This window comes from Hesperophylax consimilis, chromosome 1 (assembly GCF_061612785.1).
Source record: "Hesperophylax consimilis isolate HC1 chromosome 1, BYU_Hcon_1.0, whole genome shotgun sequence".
Taxonomy (NCBI): Eukaryota; Metazoa; Arthropoda; class Insecta; order Trichoptera; family Limnephilidae; genus Hesperophylax; species Hesperophylax consimilis.
Genome location: NC_142836.1, coordinates 25395790 through 25417854, shown reverse-complemented (window position 1 = coordinate 25417854; position 22065 = coordinate 25395790). Strand labels below are relative to the sequence as shown.

The 22065-nt window shown below is 35.4% G+C and overlaps 1 protein-coding gene across 1 annotated transcript; it reads left to right on the top strand.

Moving 5' to 3' along the window:
• The first annotated feature begins 644 nt into the window (after positions 1-644).
• Positions 645-19233, top strand: ND-75 (NADH dehydrogenase (ubiquinone) 75 kDa subunit). Its single transcript, XM_089637343.1, has 14 exons — positions 645-754; positions 1097-1282; positions 2103-2434; positions 4182-4323; positions 6844-7065; positions 8164-8334; positions 10813-10978; positions 11081-11232; positions 13402-13489; positions 13977-14089; positions 14904-15078; positions 18095-18257; positions 18571-18718; positions 18833-19233. The coding sequence occupies exons 2-14, from the start codon at positions 1100-1102 to the stop codon at positions 18977-18979; spliced, it is 2202 nt and encodes a 733-aa protein (XP_089493469.1). The 5' UTR covers positions 645-754; positions 1097-1099; the 3' UTR covers positions 18980-19233.
• Positions 19234-22065: the final 2832 nt, after the last annotated feature.

The window sequence follows — 22065 nt, the reverse complement described above, 5'->3', positions numbered from 1 at the left end:
CCATTATGCAAACCCTAGTGTGTATGTAAAAAACTGTACAGTTATCGATGCATATACATACATGCAACCTAACAAATACCAAAATAGATATTTTTTGCCGCTCGGTTATGTTTGCGCGCATGCATAACCGAGCGTGTGTGGCGGCCGCTCATGCTTGCATGCACAGTTCTCAGTCATTCTCAGTTCTCAGTGTCCAATATTCTGTGGTAGTGGATGTAAATCTCAGTTAATTCATCAAATGTATATGAGAGAACTGTTTTATTTTCAAAAGCCAGTGTTTACACCACTCAGTGCGATCTCTTTTTCTTGTCCTTTTATTTGTTACAAGTATTAAGCCAAGTACAGCTATCACATCGTCGTCGTCCATTGTTGGCGATACAGTGCACAGCAGATTAGGAAAATGTCCTACAAAACACCGTCACTTAGCTGCAACTACCTTTAACTGAGAGTTTATAGGAAATTGTACATGCAAACCCTAACGTGTATGTGTTTTATTAAACTCGGTTATGCATGATGGTTATGCATGTACATGCATAACCATCATGCAAACCCTAACGTGTATGGCTACCATTACAAGCATATTACAAGTGATTCCACTCTTGTTTCTGCTTTACTTTACCTCTACTGTTATTTTTGCATGCAATAGCTTTACAGCGTAATATCCAGTGACTGGTCTATGGTAATATCTATGGATTTGATTTGACGTTTGGCGTTAAACGCTATCTGTCGGTCAAATTTGGAATCCTTGTTACAGGTAAATATGCCACTGAAAAGATTTTATTTGCGTTTAAAATCTTTTAGTTGGTCCTTTTGCTATTTTTCATTTGAAACCTCAGCATTCAGCCTCCAAATATTTGTCACTAACATAAAGCTAAAGAGATATTTAGTAAGATAGGTTAGGTCTTATGTAACCTATAAATAATATCTGTCGTATTATTTTCAAAGCATTGATTAATTTTGTTTCCTTTGGCCACAATATAAACTATTAAGTTATATAATACGATATAAAATAATCAATTTCATTTTTACGAAAATTATTAGGATAAATTACAACATAGTTTCTCGATATAAAATGTCAAAAAAAAATTATTTTCAGAAAATGTTCCGCGTTACGATAACTAGGGCCTTGGCTCTTCCATCTCTGACTCCCCAAAATACTGTCGTACGTCTCAGCCCTTGCAATGTGCTCTGCAAAGGATATGCAGACAAGGCCCCTGAAAAGATTGAAGTTTTCATAGATGACAAACCTGTCATGGTGTTCCCCGGGACAACTGTCTTACAGGTTTTTAAACATTTATTTTGTGTTGAAATATAATATCTTTAACTGTCTTAGATGAACACACTAATTATGACCTGTTATCTAAACATTGATACATAGAATCATAACAACATACGACAACACTGATAAATCTATGGTCCGAGGTCTGGTCATATGGGGTGCAAAAAGAATAATTCAGTTATGGTCAATTTCATTAAGTTTTGTGTCTTGTTTGATTTATTATAACTCCACATATTGCACAAATGGTCTTATAAACCGAAGAAACCAGTGAAACGTGTTGTCTTTCGACATACAGGGACAATTCTATGTTTGGGGAGAATATACATATTACACCTAAGCAGCCTAAAATAAAAAAAAAACGTGATGTAAGTATTACGCGGGGCGTAAGGTCAGAATAGTGAAAAATTGACTTATTACCATGGCATTTGTTTGGTTAAAACGGTATTAAACCAGGCTCCAGGCGGACTTTACCACACATGGCGTGTAAGAATCTAATTAGTAAAGCGGAAGTTATACACAGTCCCTGATATCGTAATTTGACCTAAGGTCTCAGACAAATTTTAAAATTTGAAAAATAATGCTCTGCTGAAAATAATCCAATAGTGAATAAACATCGGTGTAAATTTAAAATGTTGCAAAAGGTTGCTTGAAATGGTTTTAGCCAACATTTAGGTGAACATATCTGAATGTCTAGGTATTTTTCTAATTCCTCTTCACCATCTCCTACAGCTCCCAACTTACTTCAGCCTCACAAAACATTATAAATCGGAGATGCTGTAGTTCCACAGTTGTGCGGTAATGACATAACACTATTGAATTTCAGGCTGCGGCGCAAGTGGGTGTAGAGATACCACGCTTCTGCTACCACGAGCGGCTGGCTGTGGCGGGCAACTGCCGTATGTGCTTGGTGGAAGTGGAGAAGTCGCCCAAGCCGGTGGCCGCCTGCGCCATGCCCGTCATGAAGGGCTGGCGCATCAAGACCAATTCGGAGATGACGCGCCGCGCCCGCGAGGGTGTCATGGAGTTCCTGCTGGTCAACCACCCGCTGGACTGCCCCATCTGCGACCAGGGCGGGGAGTGCGACCTCCAGGATCAGTCCATGGCCTTTGGATCTGATAAGAGCAGATTCACTGACATAAATTTCTCAGGAAAACGGTAATTTTGTGCTTGCTGTTTAACCTTATTTACATGGCTGTTGCATATGTGATCCATCGGCGGTTATCCTATCCCAATTTGGGTATGTGAGGCTGTAGGCTATGGGGTGGGGAAGTACCTGGTTGTTCGGATCTGGTCACCAAACACGGCTAAAGCCATTTCAAGCAATGGTTCGATTCTGAATGGTAATCTTTCACCAGGGTGATATTGATAGCGACACTCGTTATAATGTATTCATAAATGGCATTAAGGCGATGCACTACGTCGTGTAATATTTTAAATCGAGCCGCTATCAATAACACCCTTTACGTAGATGGCGATAAGGTTTGAATTCCTGCTTAACACCGACCGCCTGTTTTGATTTATGCAAGAAAAAAACATGGCCAAAAAGTGCCTTTTATTTTATTTTGTGGATGTTCAGGCATGAATATTTAATTTATTTCCGATCATTTTATAAATAACTTAATTTGCCACATTATACAAAAAATCATAACCGAAAATGGGTTCGTAAGTAGGAGATTTTGAACTTTAAAGCAGTTTTCATAGGCCTAATACATTATTTTTTTCTGGGCTTAATAAACAACTTTATCTAAAAAATACTCGATTAGTTCAAAGGCCAAAATGTATTCTACTCGCAGTATATAATTAAAGCATCTGAAACATTTCTAGGCGACTAAATTTTCAAACCAAAAACACATGATTTTGCATTGCTACGTAGTGCATCGCCTTAATTAATTTATTTTATTAAAATACGCTTTTTGCAAGGTTGATAATCGATATGAATATGAATAAATAGTTTTGTCCCTAAAAAAACTCAAATTATTTCAAGAGAAGTATACAAATACAATATTGGATTTAATAATCGATACAATATTGTATTTGTGTGCCTTTCTCTAAAGAATTGAGTTTTTAACCCTTTAGGTTTTTAAATAATTTTACCAACAAATCCCTACGACATGGTGAATTTTCTTGGAATTTCGTAATGGTACTACTCCCTAGGTATCTAAAATGTGCTACATATTATTTATTTTTGAAGTTGTCGTTAAAAGAAATACTATTTTAGAAACTAGATAAAATTATGTTTGAAATATTTTGTATTTGAAAATAACATTGATCTTTTTTAAAAATATTTTTTTAATATCAAACATGAAAATGTTAACAAAAAAACTTACCAGGACATTTTTACTCGGAACGTCCATAATTTTGAAAGAGTTCGATATTTATAAAACATATTCCTATTTTTGTAGGTAATAAGTAATAAAACTGTCACTTCACTTTACTTTTTTATACCGTTTGTACAATAAAAAAAATATAAATAATTTTGTAACTTTCAACTGATAATGAAAAAATGTAGAAATTCGTAATTATGCACTTTGACAATTTTTAAAAATTTTATCCATGTAAAAATGAATAATATTTGATACAAACTGTGAAGAATAATTATTTATGTTTCGAATGACGAACATATCACATATCTACGCATTATAGAAAAAAATGTAAAAATGTAAAATTTATAATGTACTGAGCCAGATCTGTCCAACAACAACCTCATACATAAGCTCACATTTCACCACAACCTCAAATAACAAATCTGCCCTGATGATGGACACTGCAATGCTGTCCGAAACGTTGGCTAAAGAAGGAGTTAGCGAAACACGGCATAACACCCCAAAAACAAATAACAAAAATACTTTTGGCCGTGAAAATCTTAAATCATAAATTTGTGACCATTTATTTATTTATTCAGTGCTGTGGAAGACAAGGATATTGGACCATTGGTAAAGACCACCATGACGCGCTGCATCCATTGCACTCGCTGCATCAGATTTGCTTCAGAAGTTGCCGGCGTGGATGATCTTGGAACAACTGGTAGAGGAACAGATATGCAGGTTTGTTCAATTATTTTTCCAATTTCTCATGATGAACATTTAAGAATGAAGTATTTATATATCACTGTATTTATATATAACTGTAGTGTTTTAGTTACATATTGAACCGACTGTATAAGTTCAGTTTTGAAAGCATTTGTTTGACTGTTTAATAAAAACAAATCTTAGACTGATATTGTTTTCGGGTGCGAGTATGGCTGTGTGTCGTTAAATGACAGAAGATGACGTGCTTCTTCATAAATTATTTATTAAAATCCGCTCACGGAGATCGAATGGATTCAAGCATTTTTTTTAAAATATGTTTTGCTTACGATGGCGTAATGTCAATGCCATTACATCATTAGTGTCAAAAAATTCTTCCGCTTTCGAAAATATAAAGTGAAATTAATTAATGCATAAATAAAAGTAAAAATATTTTTGAAATCAACTCTAAAACACAACTAAATAAGTCTCTTCCGCTTGTAAGCAATGTGTAACTTTCCATGAACTCTTTACGGCTGTTAATTGTCAGTTTAGTCTGTGTTATATTTATTAGTAAGGTTTTTACATAAACAATTAATTATCAGTATGTAAAATTTACAACACGTTTATTAGTAGGCCCTAATTGTTTACAGAATGCAAAAGTTTTGGACGCCGTGCCTGGTTATTATGTGGCTTGTACACAAATCGTCATACAGGAATACTTCATAAGTCTAAACATAACTTATGTTATTACCACATCTGCGATGAATTGTAGACTACAATAATCCCTACAGCAAACCCTTATTTTCATTCTCTAGGCTATGATCTATATCTATGATCCCAACTTCAGTCCTTTTTTTTTTTATAGAGCGGAGACGGTTTACATATAGTTCCCGCGAGCACTTAGGCCATAGGCTCATTGTGCTATATCCTATTTTACCTCATTCTTCTAACAGTCACCCGGTCCCTTTTATAAAGTTCACCAGGGTTGTTATTGGATATGTGGCTATGTCTACTGGTTCCACAATGTGTATTCCCAGGTCTGATTTCTTCTCTCCAATCGCCCTTGGTTCCCTGAAGGCCCCAAAATGGAAGAGAGCCTCATCTCTCCTCTCCACTCCTCCTTGTTTCCCTAAAGGCCCCACGATGGAATAGGACTTCGTCTCTCCTCTCCACTCCTCCTTGGTTCCCTAAAGGCCCCGGGATGGAAGAGGGCTTCGTCTCTCCTCTCCACTCCTCCTTGGTTCCCTAAAGGCCCCAGGATGGAAGAGGGTTTCGTCTCTCCTCTCCACTCCTCCTTGGTTCCCTATGGGCCCCGCGACAGAGGGGTTTACTCTTCCTTGGTTCCCTGAAGGCCCCATGGCAGAAGAGTCCACTCCCCCTCGGTTCCTTGAAGGCACCACGAGGGAAAAGTGAGTTTTCAAATGGTCCAATATTCGTCCCAGGGAAATAGAAGGTCTACTCCAGCAGAACCCCGAGTGCTGGAGTAAGGTCTAAATACTCGATAAGATGCGACCCTGTTTCTCGGAGGCACCGTTCGTGACACTGTTCCCCAGGTCATTCAGCCTGAACACGGTAGCTCACACCTTAGCTTGGGATGGCTATTGCATGTCGTGTTTCCACTTCCTGAGCGATGGGTTCGCCACACTCTCTATGCTTCAACTTCAGTCTTTAGTTATGTCTTATTTCTGTCTTAAATTCAAGGCTGTTCGTTAAATCATTGTGAATGTGAAAAAATCATTCCTAGATTTAGCCTGTCGTCCCACGGGTCGGTAAGCAATCGACATAAACCAAATGCTATATGATCCTGCGCAGAAAAGTTCTACACTGATCTGCGCTGCAGACCCTTATTTATTTTTTTTTAAAGATAGTCAAACATTCCCAGGTTACGAATAACCTGACAATATTTGAAAATCTCCTACTACCACCACAGTGAGCTGAAAATGTTGCTAGTGTTGTGATGGAGGACTTAGCCAGCCGAGGAATTGAACACACTACGCCTGAGTGGGACCCAAGCGCGATGTCAACTCGGCCACCTCATAGACTCATGCCCGTATTATAGTAGCCCGTAGTCATACATGATTTATGTAAGAATAACAAAATAATATATTGTAGAACAAATAATAAAACATAGGGGAAAAGGACTTGTTATGGCAAACCAAAATTTAAAAAGAAAAGTGAAACATATTACAGAAACCATAATATTAGAAATAAAAATAAATATTAAACTGATTGATAAAAAGATATTTTAAAGAAAATAGAAAAAAATATTAAAAGTAAGATATTAATAACATAGTATGTATTTTAATTTTTTTTTCTTTAACACAGGATAATCGTGGTACGTACTTATCTAGTAATGTACCTATTTATGATCACATTTGAATTTAGCGATATAAAAAAATATAAACTAAATAAATGATAGAGTGAAAACTAGTTTTAGTTTTAGTTAGGAACTCATGTATTCTTTAAAGAAATATATGTATATTACTATACACTACTTGCTGATCTTGAAATTATTGGCTTTTTTTAAATTTCCATTTATTATCATACGATTTTTAGGTGGGCACATACGTGGAGAAGTTGTTCCTGTCAGAGTTATCTGGTAACGTGATTGACCTGTGCCCGGTGGGAGCCCTGACCTCCAAGCCGTACAGCTTCTCCGCCCGCCCCTGGGAGACGCGCAAGACAGACTCTATCGACGTCATGGACGGGCTGGGCAGCAATATCGTGGTGTCTACCAGGACCGGAGAAGTTCTCCGTATCTTGCCCAGGACTAACGAGGTAGTACATCCACTTAAAATGTTATAAATATGCATCAAAAATGAATATATTAAATATGTGTGTTATTTCTAAATTTTCTTTTTAATAACTACTTTCAAATCTAAATACATTTTCTATATTAATATTACTTCTCCGTTGATCTCTAAAATATTTTTAACTGTTTAAATATTTATTGTATATAGATATACAGGGTTTTCCAATAAGAGGTGTTATTTTGAATAGCCCTCTATTTCGGTAGATGTTTCTTTTGAACCTGTCATTTATTGACATTTGACAAGTAGAAACTACGCTATTAATAAAAATGGAATGATACACGCTTCAACAACACATTGAAATTATTAAAATTCACTTGAGTGAATCAAATGCAAATCATCTTGAGTGATGAGGCCCATTTCCACCTCGGTGGCTTCGTCAACAAGCAAAATTGTCGCATCTGTGGCTCGGAAAACCCAAGAGTTATTATTAAAAAGGCTCTCTATCCTCAACGTGTGACTGCTTAGTGCGGTTTATAGTCCGGCGGAGTCATTGGACCTTACTTTTTCGAAAATGAGGCTGGAGCAACAGTTACGGTGAATGGATTGCGCTATCGAGAGATGATTAATGATTTTTTATGGCCGGAATTGGATGGTATTGATCTGGACAACGTTTACTTTCAACAAGACGGCGCTACGTGCCACACAAGCAACGAAACCATTGATCTTTTACGATTGAATAATCAAAATAACACCTCTTATTGGAAAACCCTATTTTGAAAATTTGATTCATTAGTTGATCATCCGAATTCAATCAGCTCAAAACTTACAATTATTCCTCTACCAAATATGTAACCTATAACAAAAATACAATGACCGGTTAATAGCCGAGTGATCAAGAGCGTTGAGTTCCTACCCAGCCATCGCGGGTTCTAACCTCTGCTAGATAAGTCCTCCATTATTTGATGAAATGAAGTCCTCAATCATTTTTTGATGAAATATAATCCTCTGCTAGCTAAATCTTCCATCATTCGCTTATAATGAATAGTAAAGTAATTTGTGTGTTAAAATGTGAAATTTAAAAATGTTAAAAACATTCATGACTAAAATTTTTTAATTACTTTAGGAAATCAATGAGGAATGGCTGTCGGACAAGTCCCGCTTCGCTTGCGACGGTCTGAAACGCCAGCGCCTGATCTCCCCCATGGTGAAGACCGCCGGCAGCCTGACTCCGTGTGAGTGGGAGGACGCTCTGGTCGCGGCCGCCAAGGCCATCACCAACTGCCCCCCCAATAAGGTACAAACATTCAAATTATGTTATTTATTGTTTTTTTTTAGGTCATGTTTAAATTGGTTTAACCCTTTCCCTGCGGGAGATGCATGCCTGCGACGCACTGTACATGCCCTGTACGCGGGAGACAAATCTGTGCGACGCAAAGTTTCTTCGGCGTTATGGGTATGAAACATGCTTGAACACGGTAAAACTTATACTCCTAAAAAATCTCACATCTTTACACTACTGACATCTTACGATATTTATCCATAATACGTATCCTAATCATCGATACAAAGATTTGAAGGGATCTTCCAACTCAGAGCGAAAAATGAATCAGTTTGAATTCTTCCCGCGTCTTTACACACGTTATTGCGCAGGCGCATTTTATAAGATTCTCAAACAGAGACGCTCGCCGTGTAGATTACATTGTTTTATCGAATTATTGTTTGCTTTTTCGTGGATATGAACTATTTTAATTACAGTGTACATTCATCTGATTTATCATATTTTAAAATAAGTTCAGTTACATACATTCATTCAAACTATTGAAGAAATATAAAATTTCGTCAGTGTTAGATTATTTTCAAATAAAGATACGTGGTTAAAACTTTTTTTTAGTGAAAAATCAAGTGTAAAGTTGTACAAGTTTGACTTTTTATCAATTTTTGAAAGTATTTTTATTGCCAAAATACAAAATGTCGGGTCGTGGTCTTAATGACGAAGAAATATTTGGTGCTACTTTAGAAATAGATTCAGATTTTGAAATTAGTGACTGTGACGTCGATAATAATTGCGAAGCTGCTGAAATACATGAAAGCCATGATTCTGCCGTTATGCGTTGAGAACTGTTTCAAAATTTATCACGATAAAAAAATATATTAAGTGATACATATTTACGGTGATATAATAACAGAAAAATTATTTCATTATTTTTGTAAATTTAAGTGTAGTTATTTTTTATTATATGAACCTTTTTAAGTGTGTCAATATTTCATGTATCCAGTCAAACGCGACATCGCACCCATAAATCAAGCACTTACATCGCACCACAGTTGAAGAGCTCTACTCCGGTATGTTTATGCATGTGTATCGTTATCCTTGAAATATTAACATGGCCGCCCGGGCATACCGTATCAGTTACATTATGAATATATACTTCGAATTTTTATCAAGTCCCATTGATGTTCGGATTGTTTATTTATACTTGAAAAGATAATTCAAGACATAAGCGACATATTTTTTAAAACAAATTTTAAAATCCATGCATGATTATTGTTTAAAGTCATAAATTAGATTGATGATAAATAGCCCCGCGTGTGAACGAAGTGATCCAAATTTATGACGCATAGAAAAGGTTAACCCATATTTCGCCACTACAGATTTTTTATGAAATTTGCATAAAAAAATATGAAAAATCTTATACTTTAGGTGTTGCGTTAACTCAAAGAAATAATTTTAAATGAGCACTATTTTGAGAATTTATTTTTCACACTTAAATGTAAAATTTCATATGACATTTCTTTTTTGGAACCAATCCATTATATGTATGTATATTTATTAAACATTATTATTTATGTCCTGAAGAAAACAAGGTTAATTTTTCCTTTTTTTTAATAATGTTCGCCTTGAAAGTTACTAATGTATCAGAAAGCGTTGAATTTTCAATAAAAAAAAATGTGATACTTCTCTCGGTGATGCCATATTCCAAAAACAAACAAGTTTCAGGGATAAAATAACCATGTTTTTCCAGTGAAGGATAAAAAAAACATGATTTTCGTAATTTTTGTATTGAGCATTTATTTATGAAAACAACGATACCGTAATAAGTAAATTATCTATAATGCTTTATTAAAAACAATCATTTTATAATTTTCCTTTGAATAATAAAATAGTGTTTTTGAAAAAACAAAAACACCATACTTATAAATATTTTTTTTACTGTTATCAAGTTTAATTTGTAGACCTCCATTTCAAATTAAATATAAATAAAAAAATTAAAATAAAATAAGTTTAATAATTTATTTTACAGTAGTTACCTTTGTGGTAGATACCTAATTAAAGTTACATGTATACATTTCATTTTATGATTGTATTCATATTATATATTGACAAAGATAATCATTAGATAAAGAGACATTGTGAACCCGTACTGAAGTTCAAAAACTACATTCCTGGATTAGGGATTTCCCCCACTCGACCCATGTCAAAAAATAGTATTTCACTTTTTTTTTAAAACCATGAAAACATGGTTAAAACCAAGCATCTGGCAACACTGATTCCTCTACAATTAATATTAAAGTCATACATATAAAGTTGTACATACATCTATTCCTTAAAGGCATTTTAACTGTAATGAATGCAGTATTCTGTATTAAAACTTTGTATTTTTAAAATGATAAATTTTGTATTTCTAAAACACTTTGGCGAGTACCCATCATAAATAAGTTTTTCATTCACTAGTTGCGTTATCATCTATATGTACATATTTTGAATTCATAGATTGCCGCCTTGGCTGGAGGTCAGGCCGATGCGGAGGCCCTCATCTCCCTGAAGGACATGCTTAATGCACTGGGCTCCGAGCTGACCTGCACCGAACTGGCATTCCCAACTGATGGTTCCGGCACCGACCTGCGATCCTCTTACATTTTCAACACGAAAATCGCTAGTAAGTATTATTAAAACACGATTCATTTCTCCAAACTCTTAACCCAAACTGGTGTTATTAGGATTAGTATTGTAAAATGAATCATAAGCATGTTTATTACAGATGTGGAAGACGCCGATTTGGTTCTGCTTATTGGCACCAACCCAAGATTCGAGGCACCGCTGCTGAACACCAGGATTCGCAAGGCGTACATCCACAAGGAGTGCGATGTCGCTTATATTGGACCCAAAGTTGACCTGACCTACAATCATATTGTGAGTATTTTTTTTACATTAACTCTATACAACTCCATTAACTCCTCCACGTGTCATCTTTGTGAATTCTGTGTGGAGGGTGATTTTGTGGAGAGAAAGGAGTGAACACAGGTCTTGAAGGGACCTATGTTGTAGGAGAGCGGAAACACAGAAGCCGGCAAATCGTTTCACAGCCAAGCTGTTGAACTCAAGAACGAGTCGTAGAAATGGCCCGTTCTCAAGTTACAAATACATGTAGAACAAGGACAGCTTTCCCACCTGGCGCAAGTGCTCTAAAGATTGCAATCGGTTTGTTAAGAAAGGGGAATCTATCAAACGGACAGAGTAAAGTCAAATCTTCTGGCATTATTATCTGCAGCATCTTTTGAAAAATCAAACCCACACAAAAGATGGCATGTTGTAATATTTGCATTCTTCAAAAGCTGAAATATATAAATACAGTAGAACCTCGTTAATTCGAAATCCACGGGACATCAAAAATCAAATTTCGAATTAATGAATTCCCACGTAATTCGAAATTTTATGAAAAAAAAAAAAAAAAAAACGCCGAAAATCGATCTTCTCGGCCGCCTCTTCAAATTCGGGTGGTATTTTAGTTGTAAATTCGTATTAATACCAATTATTTCTTTATTTTCGCGGCCGATTACCGTAGCGGCGGGCCCTTTAAATTAAGATATTCGCAATAAATTCGTAAAAATGCTATATATTTACGCGTCAATCGAGATTTCGCTGCCGATTTCAGTCTCGGCCTACCCTTTAAATTGAGATATTCGTAAAAATACGATATATTTTGGCGTAAATCGAGATTTCGCGGCAATTTTCCGTCGCGGCCGGCCCTTTATTTCAAATATCTGAATTTAAATTCGTAAAAATACGATATATTGCTGCGTAAAACGAGAATTCGCGGCCGTATTCCGTCGCGGCCGGCTCTTTAAATTCAGATATTCGAAATAAATTCGCAAAAATATGATATATTTCCGTGTAAATCGAAAATGCGCGGCCGATTTCCGTTGCGGCCGACTTTAAATTCAGATACTTGATGTAAATTCGTAAAAATATGATATATTTCCGCGTAAATCGAATTTTATCGGCAGTTGTTCGTCGCGGCTGGCCTTTTAAGTTCAGATATTTGAAGTAAATTCGTAAAAATATGTCATATTTCGGCGTGAATCGAAATTTTTCGACCGATTTCCGTTGCGCGGTATTTTTTAACTCTGATATTCGAAGTTAAGTTAATAAAAATACGATATATTTCCGCATCCGATTTCCGTCGCGGCTGGACCTTTTAAAATCAGATATTCGAAATAAATTCGTAAAAATACGATAGATTTACGCGTAAATCGAGATTTCGCGGCCGATTTCCGTCACAGCGGGCCATTTAAATTGAAATATTCGAAATAAATTCGTAAATATACGATACGCTTTACGCGATTTACGCGAAATTTCGATTTACGCGTAAATCGAAATTTCGCGGCCGAGTTTCGTCGCGGCCGACCCTTTAAATTCAGATATTTGGTGTTAACTCGTAAAACTACGACATATATCCTCGTAAAACGTATTTTTTCGGCCCTTCAAACTCGGATATTCGAAAGAAATTTGAAAAAGTATGACAATCCAGTGTAAATCGATTCAGATTTACAAAATAATAATACTAATTAGGACGATGTATAACCACATAAAAATACATTTTTCGGCGTTTTACCGCCACGGCTGACTTTTAGATTCAGATTTACGAAATATTATGATTTATTTTCGCAAAAATCAAATTTTTTCGAATTACACGAAGAAATTTTCGTGCCCGGACAAAAATAAATTTCGAATTACGAATTAACGAATTTCGAATTAAAAAAATTTTTGTATGAAAAAATTTTTCTGCAGAAATTTTTTGGCGAAAATTTCGAATTACGCGTTTTTTCGAATTATCGGGGTTCGAATTAACGGGGTTCTACTGTATGTACCGTTTTGATATGAAGTTGACGACCTCCGTAGCTGAGCTGTTAAGGTTCTGTAATTTAAGAGATTTTATGTAATTTGATGAGGACAAAATGATCCCTTATGGTCAAATAAATTTATCATCATTAAAAGCCACCTGCAGGGCTTATCACCTTAAAATCCGCTATTTTGGGCAATTTTTTCATTCTCATAAATTGAATATTTATTTATTTTTAGCATTTGGGAGAAGATGCATCAGTTCTAGCAGACTTGGAGGCTGGGCGCGGAGACTTCTTCAAGAAATTGAAGGCAGCAAAGAGGCCAGGTATGTCGATCCTTTCCTTACCGAGGTATAACAAGAAAACAATTATATCTGTACCGGACAGCAGATGGATATACCTAAATAATTATTAAATAATCAAGAAAATAAATATTTGTCTCATGTCACACACTTTGAGGCTTGTCTCGCACGATGAATCATCTTGCTAAGAATTTAAAGCACCGTACACGTGTCATATCGCCAGTTCAAGGGTGAATTAGTCGCACGACAAACCGTGGGACCTTAGCATATGTTTAGATTTAAGAAGAATTGCTCCACATTTACACGTGTAGAAATTATTGAATTTGAACCCAATAAATACGCCAACAACTGGCTCAACCAGTCAGTTGTCCGACGACTTTCGCAAGTTGTGTTTCTATTCAAATCCTTACCCAAGGTACCCCCAGAGGAAACCGGCATTTACAGTCAATGTCACTGGCGTAGGTGTCCAGTACAATATCTGTTTACTAAAAAAATATTCATCTTTTTCTAGTTATCATATTGGGTGCGGATCAAGCACAGAGGTCTGACGCAGCAGCCATCTTGGCCAACGTACAGTCCCTGGCTTCCAGAGTACAAGCTTCCTTGGAAGATAAACAGTGGAAGGTAATTATTCAATTCATTTGAACATATTGACAAACGTAGACCTCCACAAAGCTTCCCAAAAGATGACCTAGATCCTGAGCGATTTTTTTTCCTCAGTGTGGAGCTAATGTAAAAAAAAACATATTTTAATAAATTTCATCTAGCAACCTCGAAAAATTTATTTGCAAGACAAAAATTTATTTGGCATTTCATCCTCTCTGTCTACCTCTGCGGACAACAGCGTGATGATTATTTAGTTAAGATTTTTTAATGTACACTTGAATATCGCATGTGCCAAATCCTCCTTATAATATTGCCCATTAGGTGATGATATCGATCCCTGGCTCTACATTGATTGGCCTAGGGCAGGAATTGGCACACTTTATAGTGAGAAGACCAAATATTAAGTAAACAGAATTATATATATATAATAGAACATTTTCATATTGTCGAAACATCAATTTTCACTTTGGCGCTAAGACTGCTAAAACACTACGTTATATGACGGCATTGCATTCAATAATATTGATGATTATCAATATTATCAAATAAATCCATCACCATTAATGAAAATTTTCGTGAATAACATTGGACGTTGACGGCATCTAGCTAAGGATAGTTATATTTTGATTCAGTACCAGTACTAGCATGCAAATAAAAAATATACATATGCGTTAATTTGGCAGCTGTCTATCGTGCTCTAATGAGGCTGTGGTGTGAAGGTGAAGCTGGAGTTGAAGAGCCATAAATGCCGACCCCTGGCCTAGGGTTAAGCTTGAAATGAACTGTAAATTAAGCCGAGTTTCTCAATTAACATTGTTGTTTATCCGGGCAGGTGCTGAATGTCCTGCAGCGTGTGGCCTCGCAGGTGGCCGCCCTGGACATGGGCTGGAAGGCCGGGGTGGCCGAGCTGAGGAACGCCGCCCCCCAGGTGCTCTTCCTGCTGGGAGCCGACGCCGGAGCCATCACCAGGGAGGACCTGCCCGCCAACTGCACCGTCATCTACCAGGGTGACTACGTTATACTAAATCCATAAATATACCACTCTCTAGATCGATATCTTCCGGCTTTTTGTATCCAACAGAATTATACAGTACTTAACCACAGATATACAAGCAGTACCTACCGTGCGGAGCAGAGCAGTAGACAAGGTAGAGGAAACTCAAGGCCATTTAAAAAAGATACGACCATAGACAACATAATTGCTCTCAGCCTACTCTATTCACTCACTAGCCCAAAAAAACTATTATAAAAATAAAAATGTCCTTGAAGCAGAAAAATGTCGAAATGTTTTCCAAGGGCAAGGTTCATCTGACTAAGAAAATAAACTTTTACAGTGCATTTCCTTAAGATGAAACTTGTTAATCTGAGAAGAAGAAACCCAAAATGACAAGAAATTTGCAAAAACACTGAAGAAAATTTCCAAAACATGATTGTCCGACAGTACGACGAAAAATTCCGACATTTTTCAGCCTCATGAACTCATGGTTACATATGTTTAAAAATCTTTAATTTCACCAAAACAATAAGATAATACAGGATAACACTAATCAATAACATGAATAAGTTTATCGATATAATAAATAACATTTATACGTTGTGGAGGAAGACATATGTCAAGTATCAAGCATTGTTCAAAAAACCGAACGAATAACCTAAAACTGTTAATTCACTTTAAACTTGAACTTACGTAGGTAGGTTGAATATAATATGTTTATAACTCGCTAACACTATACTGGCTTATATTGTATTTTTATCACGAACAACTTTAACACGCAATATTTTCGACGGAAATGATAGTATTTCGGCAGCAAATGAAAACCCGCGTGTATAAATAAACCACTGTCATTTTGTTTGAATGATTTGAAAACTGTCAAACGGCATAATTCCGTCATCTCTTTCTGTTACACGAGTCATTATGGTAGAGAGCGAGAGAGATCAAACCAATCCTTCTGTTCTCACCAATGAGATCTGAGCTTTTAGCCATATTATTCGTTTTCTATAAGAATTTTGAGGTGGGCGTGGCGGTTTCAAATGAGTTTCATGGCCAAAGCTTAGTTAAATGCCCCTGCTAGCTAGGCTGCTTCGCTGCGGTTCCAAACAAGACGTCCTTGAATACACTCTAATACCATCTCTAATACACTCAAATTCAAAACTCAAACGTAGATCGTAGAGCAGATTACACACACTACTTACCATAAATATAAATATACCACTCTCTAGATCGATATCTTCCGGCTTTTTGTATCCAACAGAATTATACAGTACTTAACCACAGATATACAAGCAGTACCTACCGTGCGGAGCAGACCAGTAGACAAGGTAGAGGAAACTCAAGGCCATTTAAAAAAAGATGCGACCATAGACAACATAATTGCTCTCAGCCTACTCTATTCATTCACTAGCCCAAAAAAACTATTATAAAAAATAAAAATGTCCTTGAAGCAGAAAAATGTCGAAACGTTTTCCAAGGGCAAGGTTCATCTGACTAAGAAAATAAACTTTTACAGTGCATTTCCTTAAGATGAAACTTGTTAATCTGAGAAGAAGAAACCCAAAATGACAAGAAATTTGCAAAAACACTGAAGAAAATTTCCAAAACATGATTATCCGACAGTACGACGAAGAATTCCGACATTTTTCAGCCTCATGAAGTCATGGTTACATATGTTTAAAAATCTTTAATTTCACCAAAACAATAAGATAATACAGGATAACACTAATCAATAACATGAATAAGTTTATCGATATAATAAATAACATTTATACGTTGTGGAGGAAGACACTATGCAAAGTATGAAGCATTGTTCAAAAAACCGAACGAATAACCTAAAAATTGTCAATTCACTTTAAACTTGAACTTACGTAGGTAGGTTGAATATATGTTTGTAACTCGCTAACACTATACTGGCTTATATCGTATTTTTAACACGAACAACTTTAACACGCAATATTTTCGACGGAAATTATAGTATTTCGGCAGCAAATGACAACCCGCGTGTATAAATAAACCACTGTCATTTTGTTTGAATGATTTGAAAACTGTCAAACGGCAAAATTCCGTCATCTCTTTCTGTTACACGAGTCATTATGGTAGAGAGCGAGAGATCAAACCAATCCTTCTGCTCTCACCAATGAGATCTGAGCTTTTAGCCATATTATTCGTTTTCTATAAGAATTTTGAGGTGGGCGTGGCGGTTTCAAATGAGTTTCAAGGCCAAAGTTTAGTTAAATGCCCCTGACTAAATCTTTTTGCAAAACAGCACATAGGCATTTATATATTCCAAACAATCCACTGTTTTAACCCTTAGGATCTGACCAACTACAATAACTGTTCAGTGAAATCTTGACTACCTTCTTGTGCACTTCGATGTGAAGTGTTTAGAGCTAGGTTTTAAAAGTTTTTAACGCATTTCAATACTGTCCATGAAAAGTTCAGTAAAATGTTGACATTGTAGATACCTGACAATTATTTCAAATATAATTTTCAATATTATATTAAGCTTTTATAGAAGTCTTCTGCTAACATTTCTGCCTGTCGCCTGTGCGATTCATGAAGTTTCACTAGAAACTTTTTTTTAATTGAAAATGAATTATTAAAAGCTCCTTTCATAATAATAATATATAACAAAATTAAAATTAAGAAATGGGTAACATTTGGTGAATAAAATAGTTTTCTCTAGCCAATTTACAATGTGGTAAAGAGTTTCCCCAAAGATTTGTGACCCCTTCATGACAAACTGATATTTCGAATCTTTGTTAAGTGTAGGTACATATGCGACAACCACAAAATTTTATTATAAAATGTGTTACGGCCTTCTGCCTACATTTTTTTTTTTATCTTTCTGTTTCCAACATTTTTATTTATTTTATTTTAGAAAAATCAACAGTTACAATATGTTTGGTTTATACATGTGCAATTTACTTAACTGAGAAACGTATCATTAATTTTAGTACGAGTGTTGTGTAAAACATAATATTTATATACAAATGGCATTGAAATGTTTTGTGTTTGTGCGTGTGCAGGACATCACGGTGACAGTGGAGCAGAGATGGCTGACATCATCCTACCCGGAGCGGCCTACACGGAGAAGCAAGCCACATATGTGAATGCCGAGGGAAGGGCCCAGCAAACCTTTGTCGCCGTCACTCCACCGGGAAAGGCTCGAGAAGATTGGAAGATCATTAGGTACAACTCATTTTGTTTCCTTGGATGCAACTATAAAAATATACAACTTGGCTGAAAATAATAATAATATGAAATTTTTTGTAATTTTTCTGAAAAAACACTTCAAAGGCTTGTAAAATGATAGTTTTCATTTTATCATCTCTACGGTTCCCGTCCTGTTCCAATCCCCGCCTCCTCTTCTTCACTTTGCCTCTGGGTCCCTTCCACTGTGGTACCTACAGAGTCATAGTCAACTTTTAGCATTACGTATTCTATCAGATCAGCCCACCGGGTAGTGTTCATACATTAATTGGTCATTTTGTTCACATTTCAGAGCTCTGTCAGAAGTAGTAGGATGCAAACTAAACTACGATAATTTAGATCAAATCAGGGATCGCCTCGCTGATGTCAGTCCGGCACTGGTCAACTACGGAAACTGTGAAGAAAACAACTACTTTGCCCAAGCCGAAAAACTCTCCTCCGTAAGTTCTATATTAGTGTTGCGTATCACACCATATTTATTTTCATATCTTCATTTAAAAATGTCTGTAACTGTAGTATAATTTCTTATGAGAGCAATTTTTTTTTTCATTTAGCTTCTTCCAAAAACCATCAAGGGGGAACTGAGCGTGCAGCAGCAGACTCTGCAGGACTTCTTCATGACGGACCCCATCAGCAGAGCCTCCCCCACCATGGCTAAGTGTGTCCAGGCAGTCATCAAACAGAAAACTGCTAAATATTAGTTCAATCTTTTAATTACGTATTTATTAATTGCTTACATTCTCAACAGCCGACTTTGCTATGTGACTTTTGCATACCTCTTCTGATTGTTAAATTACTTTTTACCTGTATTTCAAACTTCTGAATGTTTCTAATACACCATTGTAAATAATTATATATTATGTATTAGAGCACTGAAAAACACATTTCAAAATTTTATTTTTATTTTTATCGGTGAACTATCTTAATGTTGATTAAATATATATATGTAGATATACCCTATTCGTATTTTATTCGCTTTTCCCCCCGATTCATCTTGACCTCCAACCGTTTTTATCTGTGTGCCACATGAAAACAGCTAAAAGCTGCCCTAATCACTGAGAATGCTCTAATAACTGAGAAATTTCAGTGAAAAAATTATGGCTTAAAAAATATATTTTCATAGAGACCAACAAACTCTGATTCTGAATATATAAGTTTTGTTGTACACAATTATATGTAGAATAAATAAATCTTTTTTTAAAATGAATAAAACACTCCCTTTAAAATGGCCTGTTTGGTTGTCTTCACTGCATCGGCGGTTTCTAAGGTCACGCCGCAAGTCTTAGCGGGTTTTGATCTAACCTCAAAAACGCAGATCGGGAGATTTTGGATTTATTTAGAAATGTTTTCGGATGACATTAATTTTCAAATATATTTGCTGTTTTTGAATGTATACCAAAATAAATTACTGAAATACAGATAAAATGAGATAATGCAATTAAAAATATAAAAATTCTGGTGTATTTATTTATTTATTACACGCCCTAGTGGGCTTTTCTTTAAAAAAAAAAATACAAGCATTTTGTATCAGAGTAAACACTTAAAAATTAATACCATTAAGAAGAATGTAAACATAATGGCAAAAATGAATTCTCACGCATATAATTGAATTTAAAAGATTCAACAAAACAAAATAGTAGAAGCGGATAAGTTATATGGGTACATAGGTCTATTTGTGTCTAGAAGAATAAAAGTGATAGAATATAAAACATTTATACTGATTAGTTTTAAATGAAATATATCACCCAGATCAGAATATTTGTGTCCGAGATTGTGAAGTCTCGGAATCGGAGAATTTTGGTAAGAAAAATTTCAATAACAGAGGAATTTTTTTACGATTGTTTTGTACTTACTGATAGAAAACCCACTTTATATAAAACTAAAAAAACATGTTGAATTATCAGATGAATTATAAAGGTTGCCACTTCACTTTTTTTTTCGTTTCATATAAAAATAATCAGTAAAAAATTCACAAACTTGGACCGAATTTTGTGAAAGTGTATAATAAACTTTTAGATGTACTGTACTGTATGTTGTGTTGCGTTTGTCTAACACTATTTAAATCTCACTGTAATACAAAAGGAAATAGAATGACTATCAGAGCATCTAAAAGCATCTCAAAAATCTTCAATGTCTCAAATGTCCTGAAAGAATCCAGTTCAAGCTCTGCTGGATGGTATTTAAATCACTTAACGAAATTTAAAACACTTAATGAATTGAATGAATCCGGCTTACCTATCGGAAATGTATATTACGGAAAATACTAATTTACGACAGTCAGCAGCGTCATCAGCTGTAGGAAGGTTGAAGGAACCAAAGCGCACACCAAATACTGAGTTCGCTGAGCATGCTTTCGGAGTGTCAGAACTGGACGGAGTGGAATGGACTGCCACTTGATTTAAGAATGATAACAGAGTTCAGAGCTAAACTCAAAACTCATCAAACTTTTCACCTTCACAGTCTGCGACTAAATTACTAAGGACCGGTTGTTTCGGAGAATTTGAACAATTCATCAAATTTCAACGTTCATTTTCAAGTTCTGTGAAAGATTTTTTCAAGTTCTGTTTTTATTTCAGTTTTGTCAAGCAACTAGCCTACAATGATATAATAACAGAACTTGAATAGGACTTTCACAGAACCCGGAAATTAACGTTGAAATTTGATGAATTGTTCAAGTTCTCCGAAACAACCCGTCCTAAATGTGTAAAAAATGTTCATTGAAATTCTCCAGTCTTTTAAAAAATATATAAACTCTACTCTTGCCACAAATCTTCTCTAAAAAAATTAATATCATTTGTAATATGAAGGGTAAAATCAATGTCCAGTTTTGTTACTACATGTGTCCTCTATGTGCAAAGTCATAAACTTTTTTTTAAATAAAAGTGTCTTTATCTAAAGTGCCACCAGCCAGGTAAGTATGTTTTTCTGTATCTGTTTGTAAATAATACAATTAGACTAGGAATTCATAACAAATTGTATAGCGCCCTTGAGGTGATTTTTCACAAAAACAGAGCTATACAAGTTATCCAATTATTATTATTATGAGTCTGTCTCTAAACACAATAATTGATAAAGAGTTGATCCTGTTGATAAAAAAATTAATCTCCTTGTGGCGTCACTAGGAGCTAACTTTTTTGTAACTTAAAATTATTTTAACTAATAAAAAAACATTTTTTAAAATGGACTGGTGTTCCTTATTCTTTCAAATGAATAAGTAAAATAAGATTCACACATCGGCCAGCCTTGTTATCGGGTACCAAGGAGGAAGAAGCCCTCAGAAACTCAATCAAGCAGAGGACTGAGAAGAGAATGACTGAATAAAAAGCTAAATTATCTTTATCGGAATATTAATTACACTGAAACTCAACTTTTTATTTTGATCTACTACTGAAAAATATTATTAAAATTTGTTTCGACCCCCAAACATAGATGTATCACTGAACCACTTTCTTCCAACTGGGAAGATTTTGCATTTATAGGAGTCAGTTAACTCTTTATGTGTCTATCGGCTTAAAAATTGTACCTGTAGAATGCTGCCGGGCTTTTGCATTGTAAAAAATCTTTTGAGCTTACCACAATAAATCTTATTCTATTGGCTACAAAATAAATAATGATATAAGAGTTTCGGCTTTTCATTTTGTAAAGAGCAGCCATTTTAAAACAATAACAAAGTTACTACTGCGTCATTCTCAACGCATGCGTTCGAGTTATTGGTTTTATTCAGTTTTTTCTTTATTTTATATAGTGAAAAACACTTATTTAGCTTTATGAAAGTAATTTATGAAAT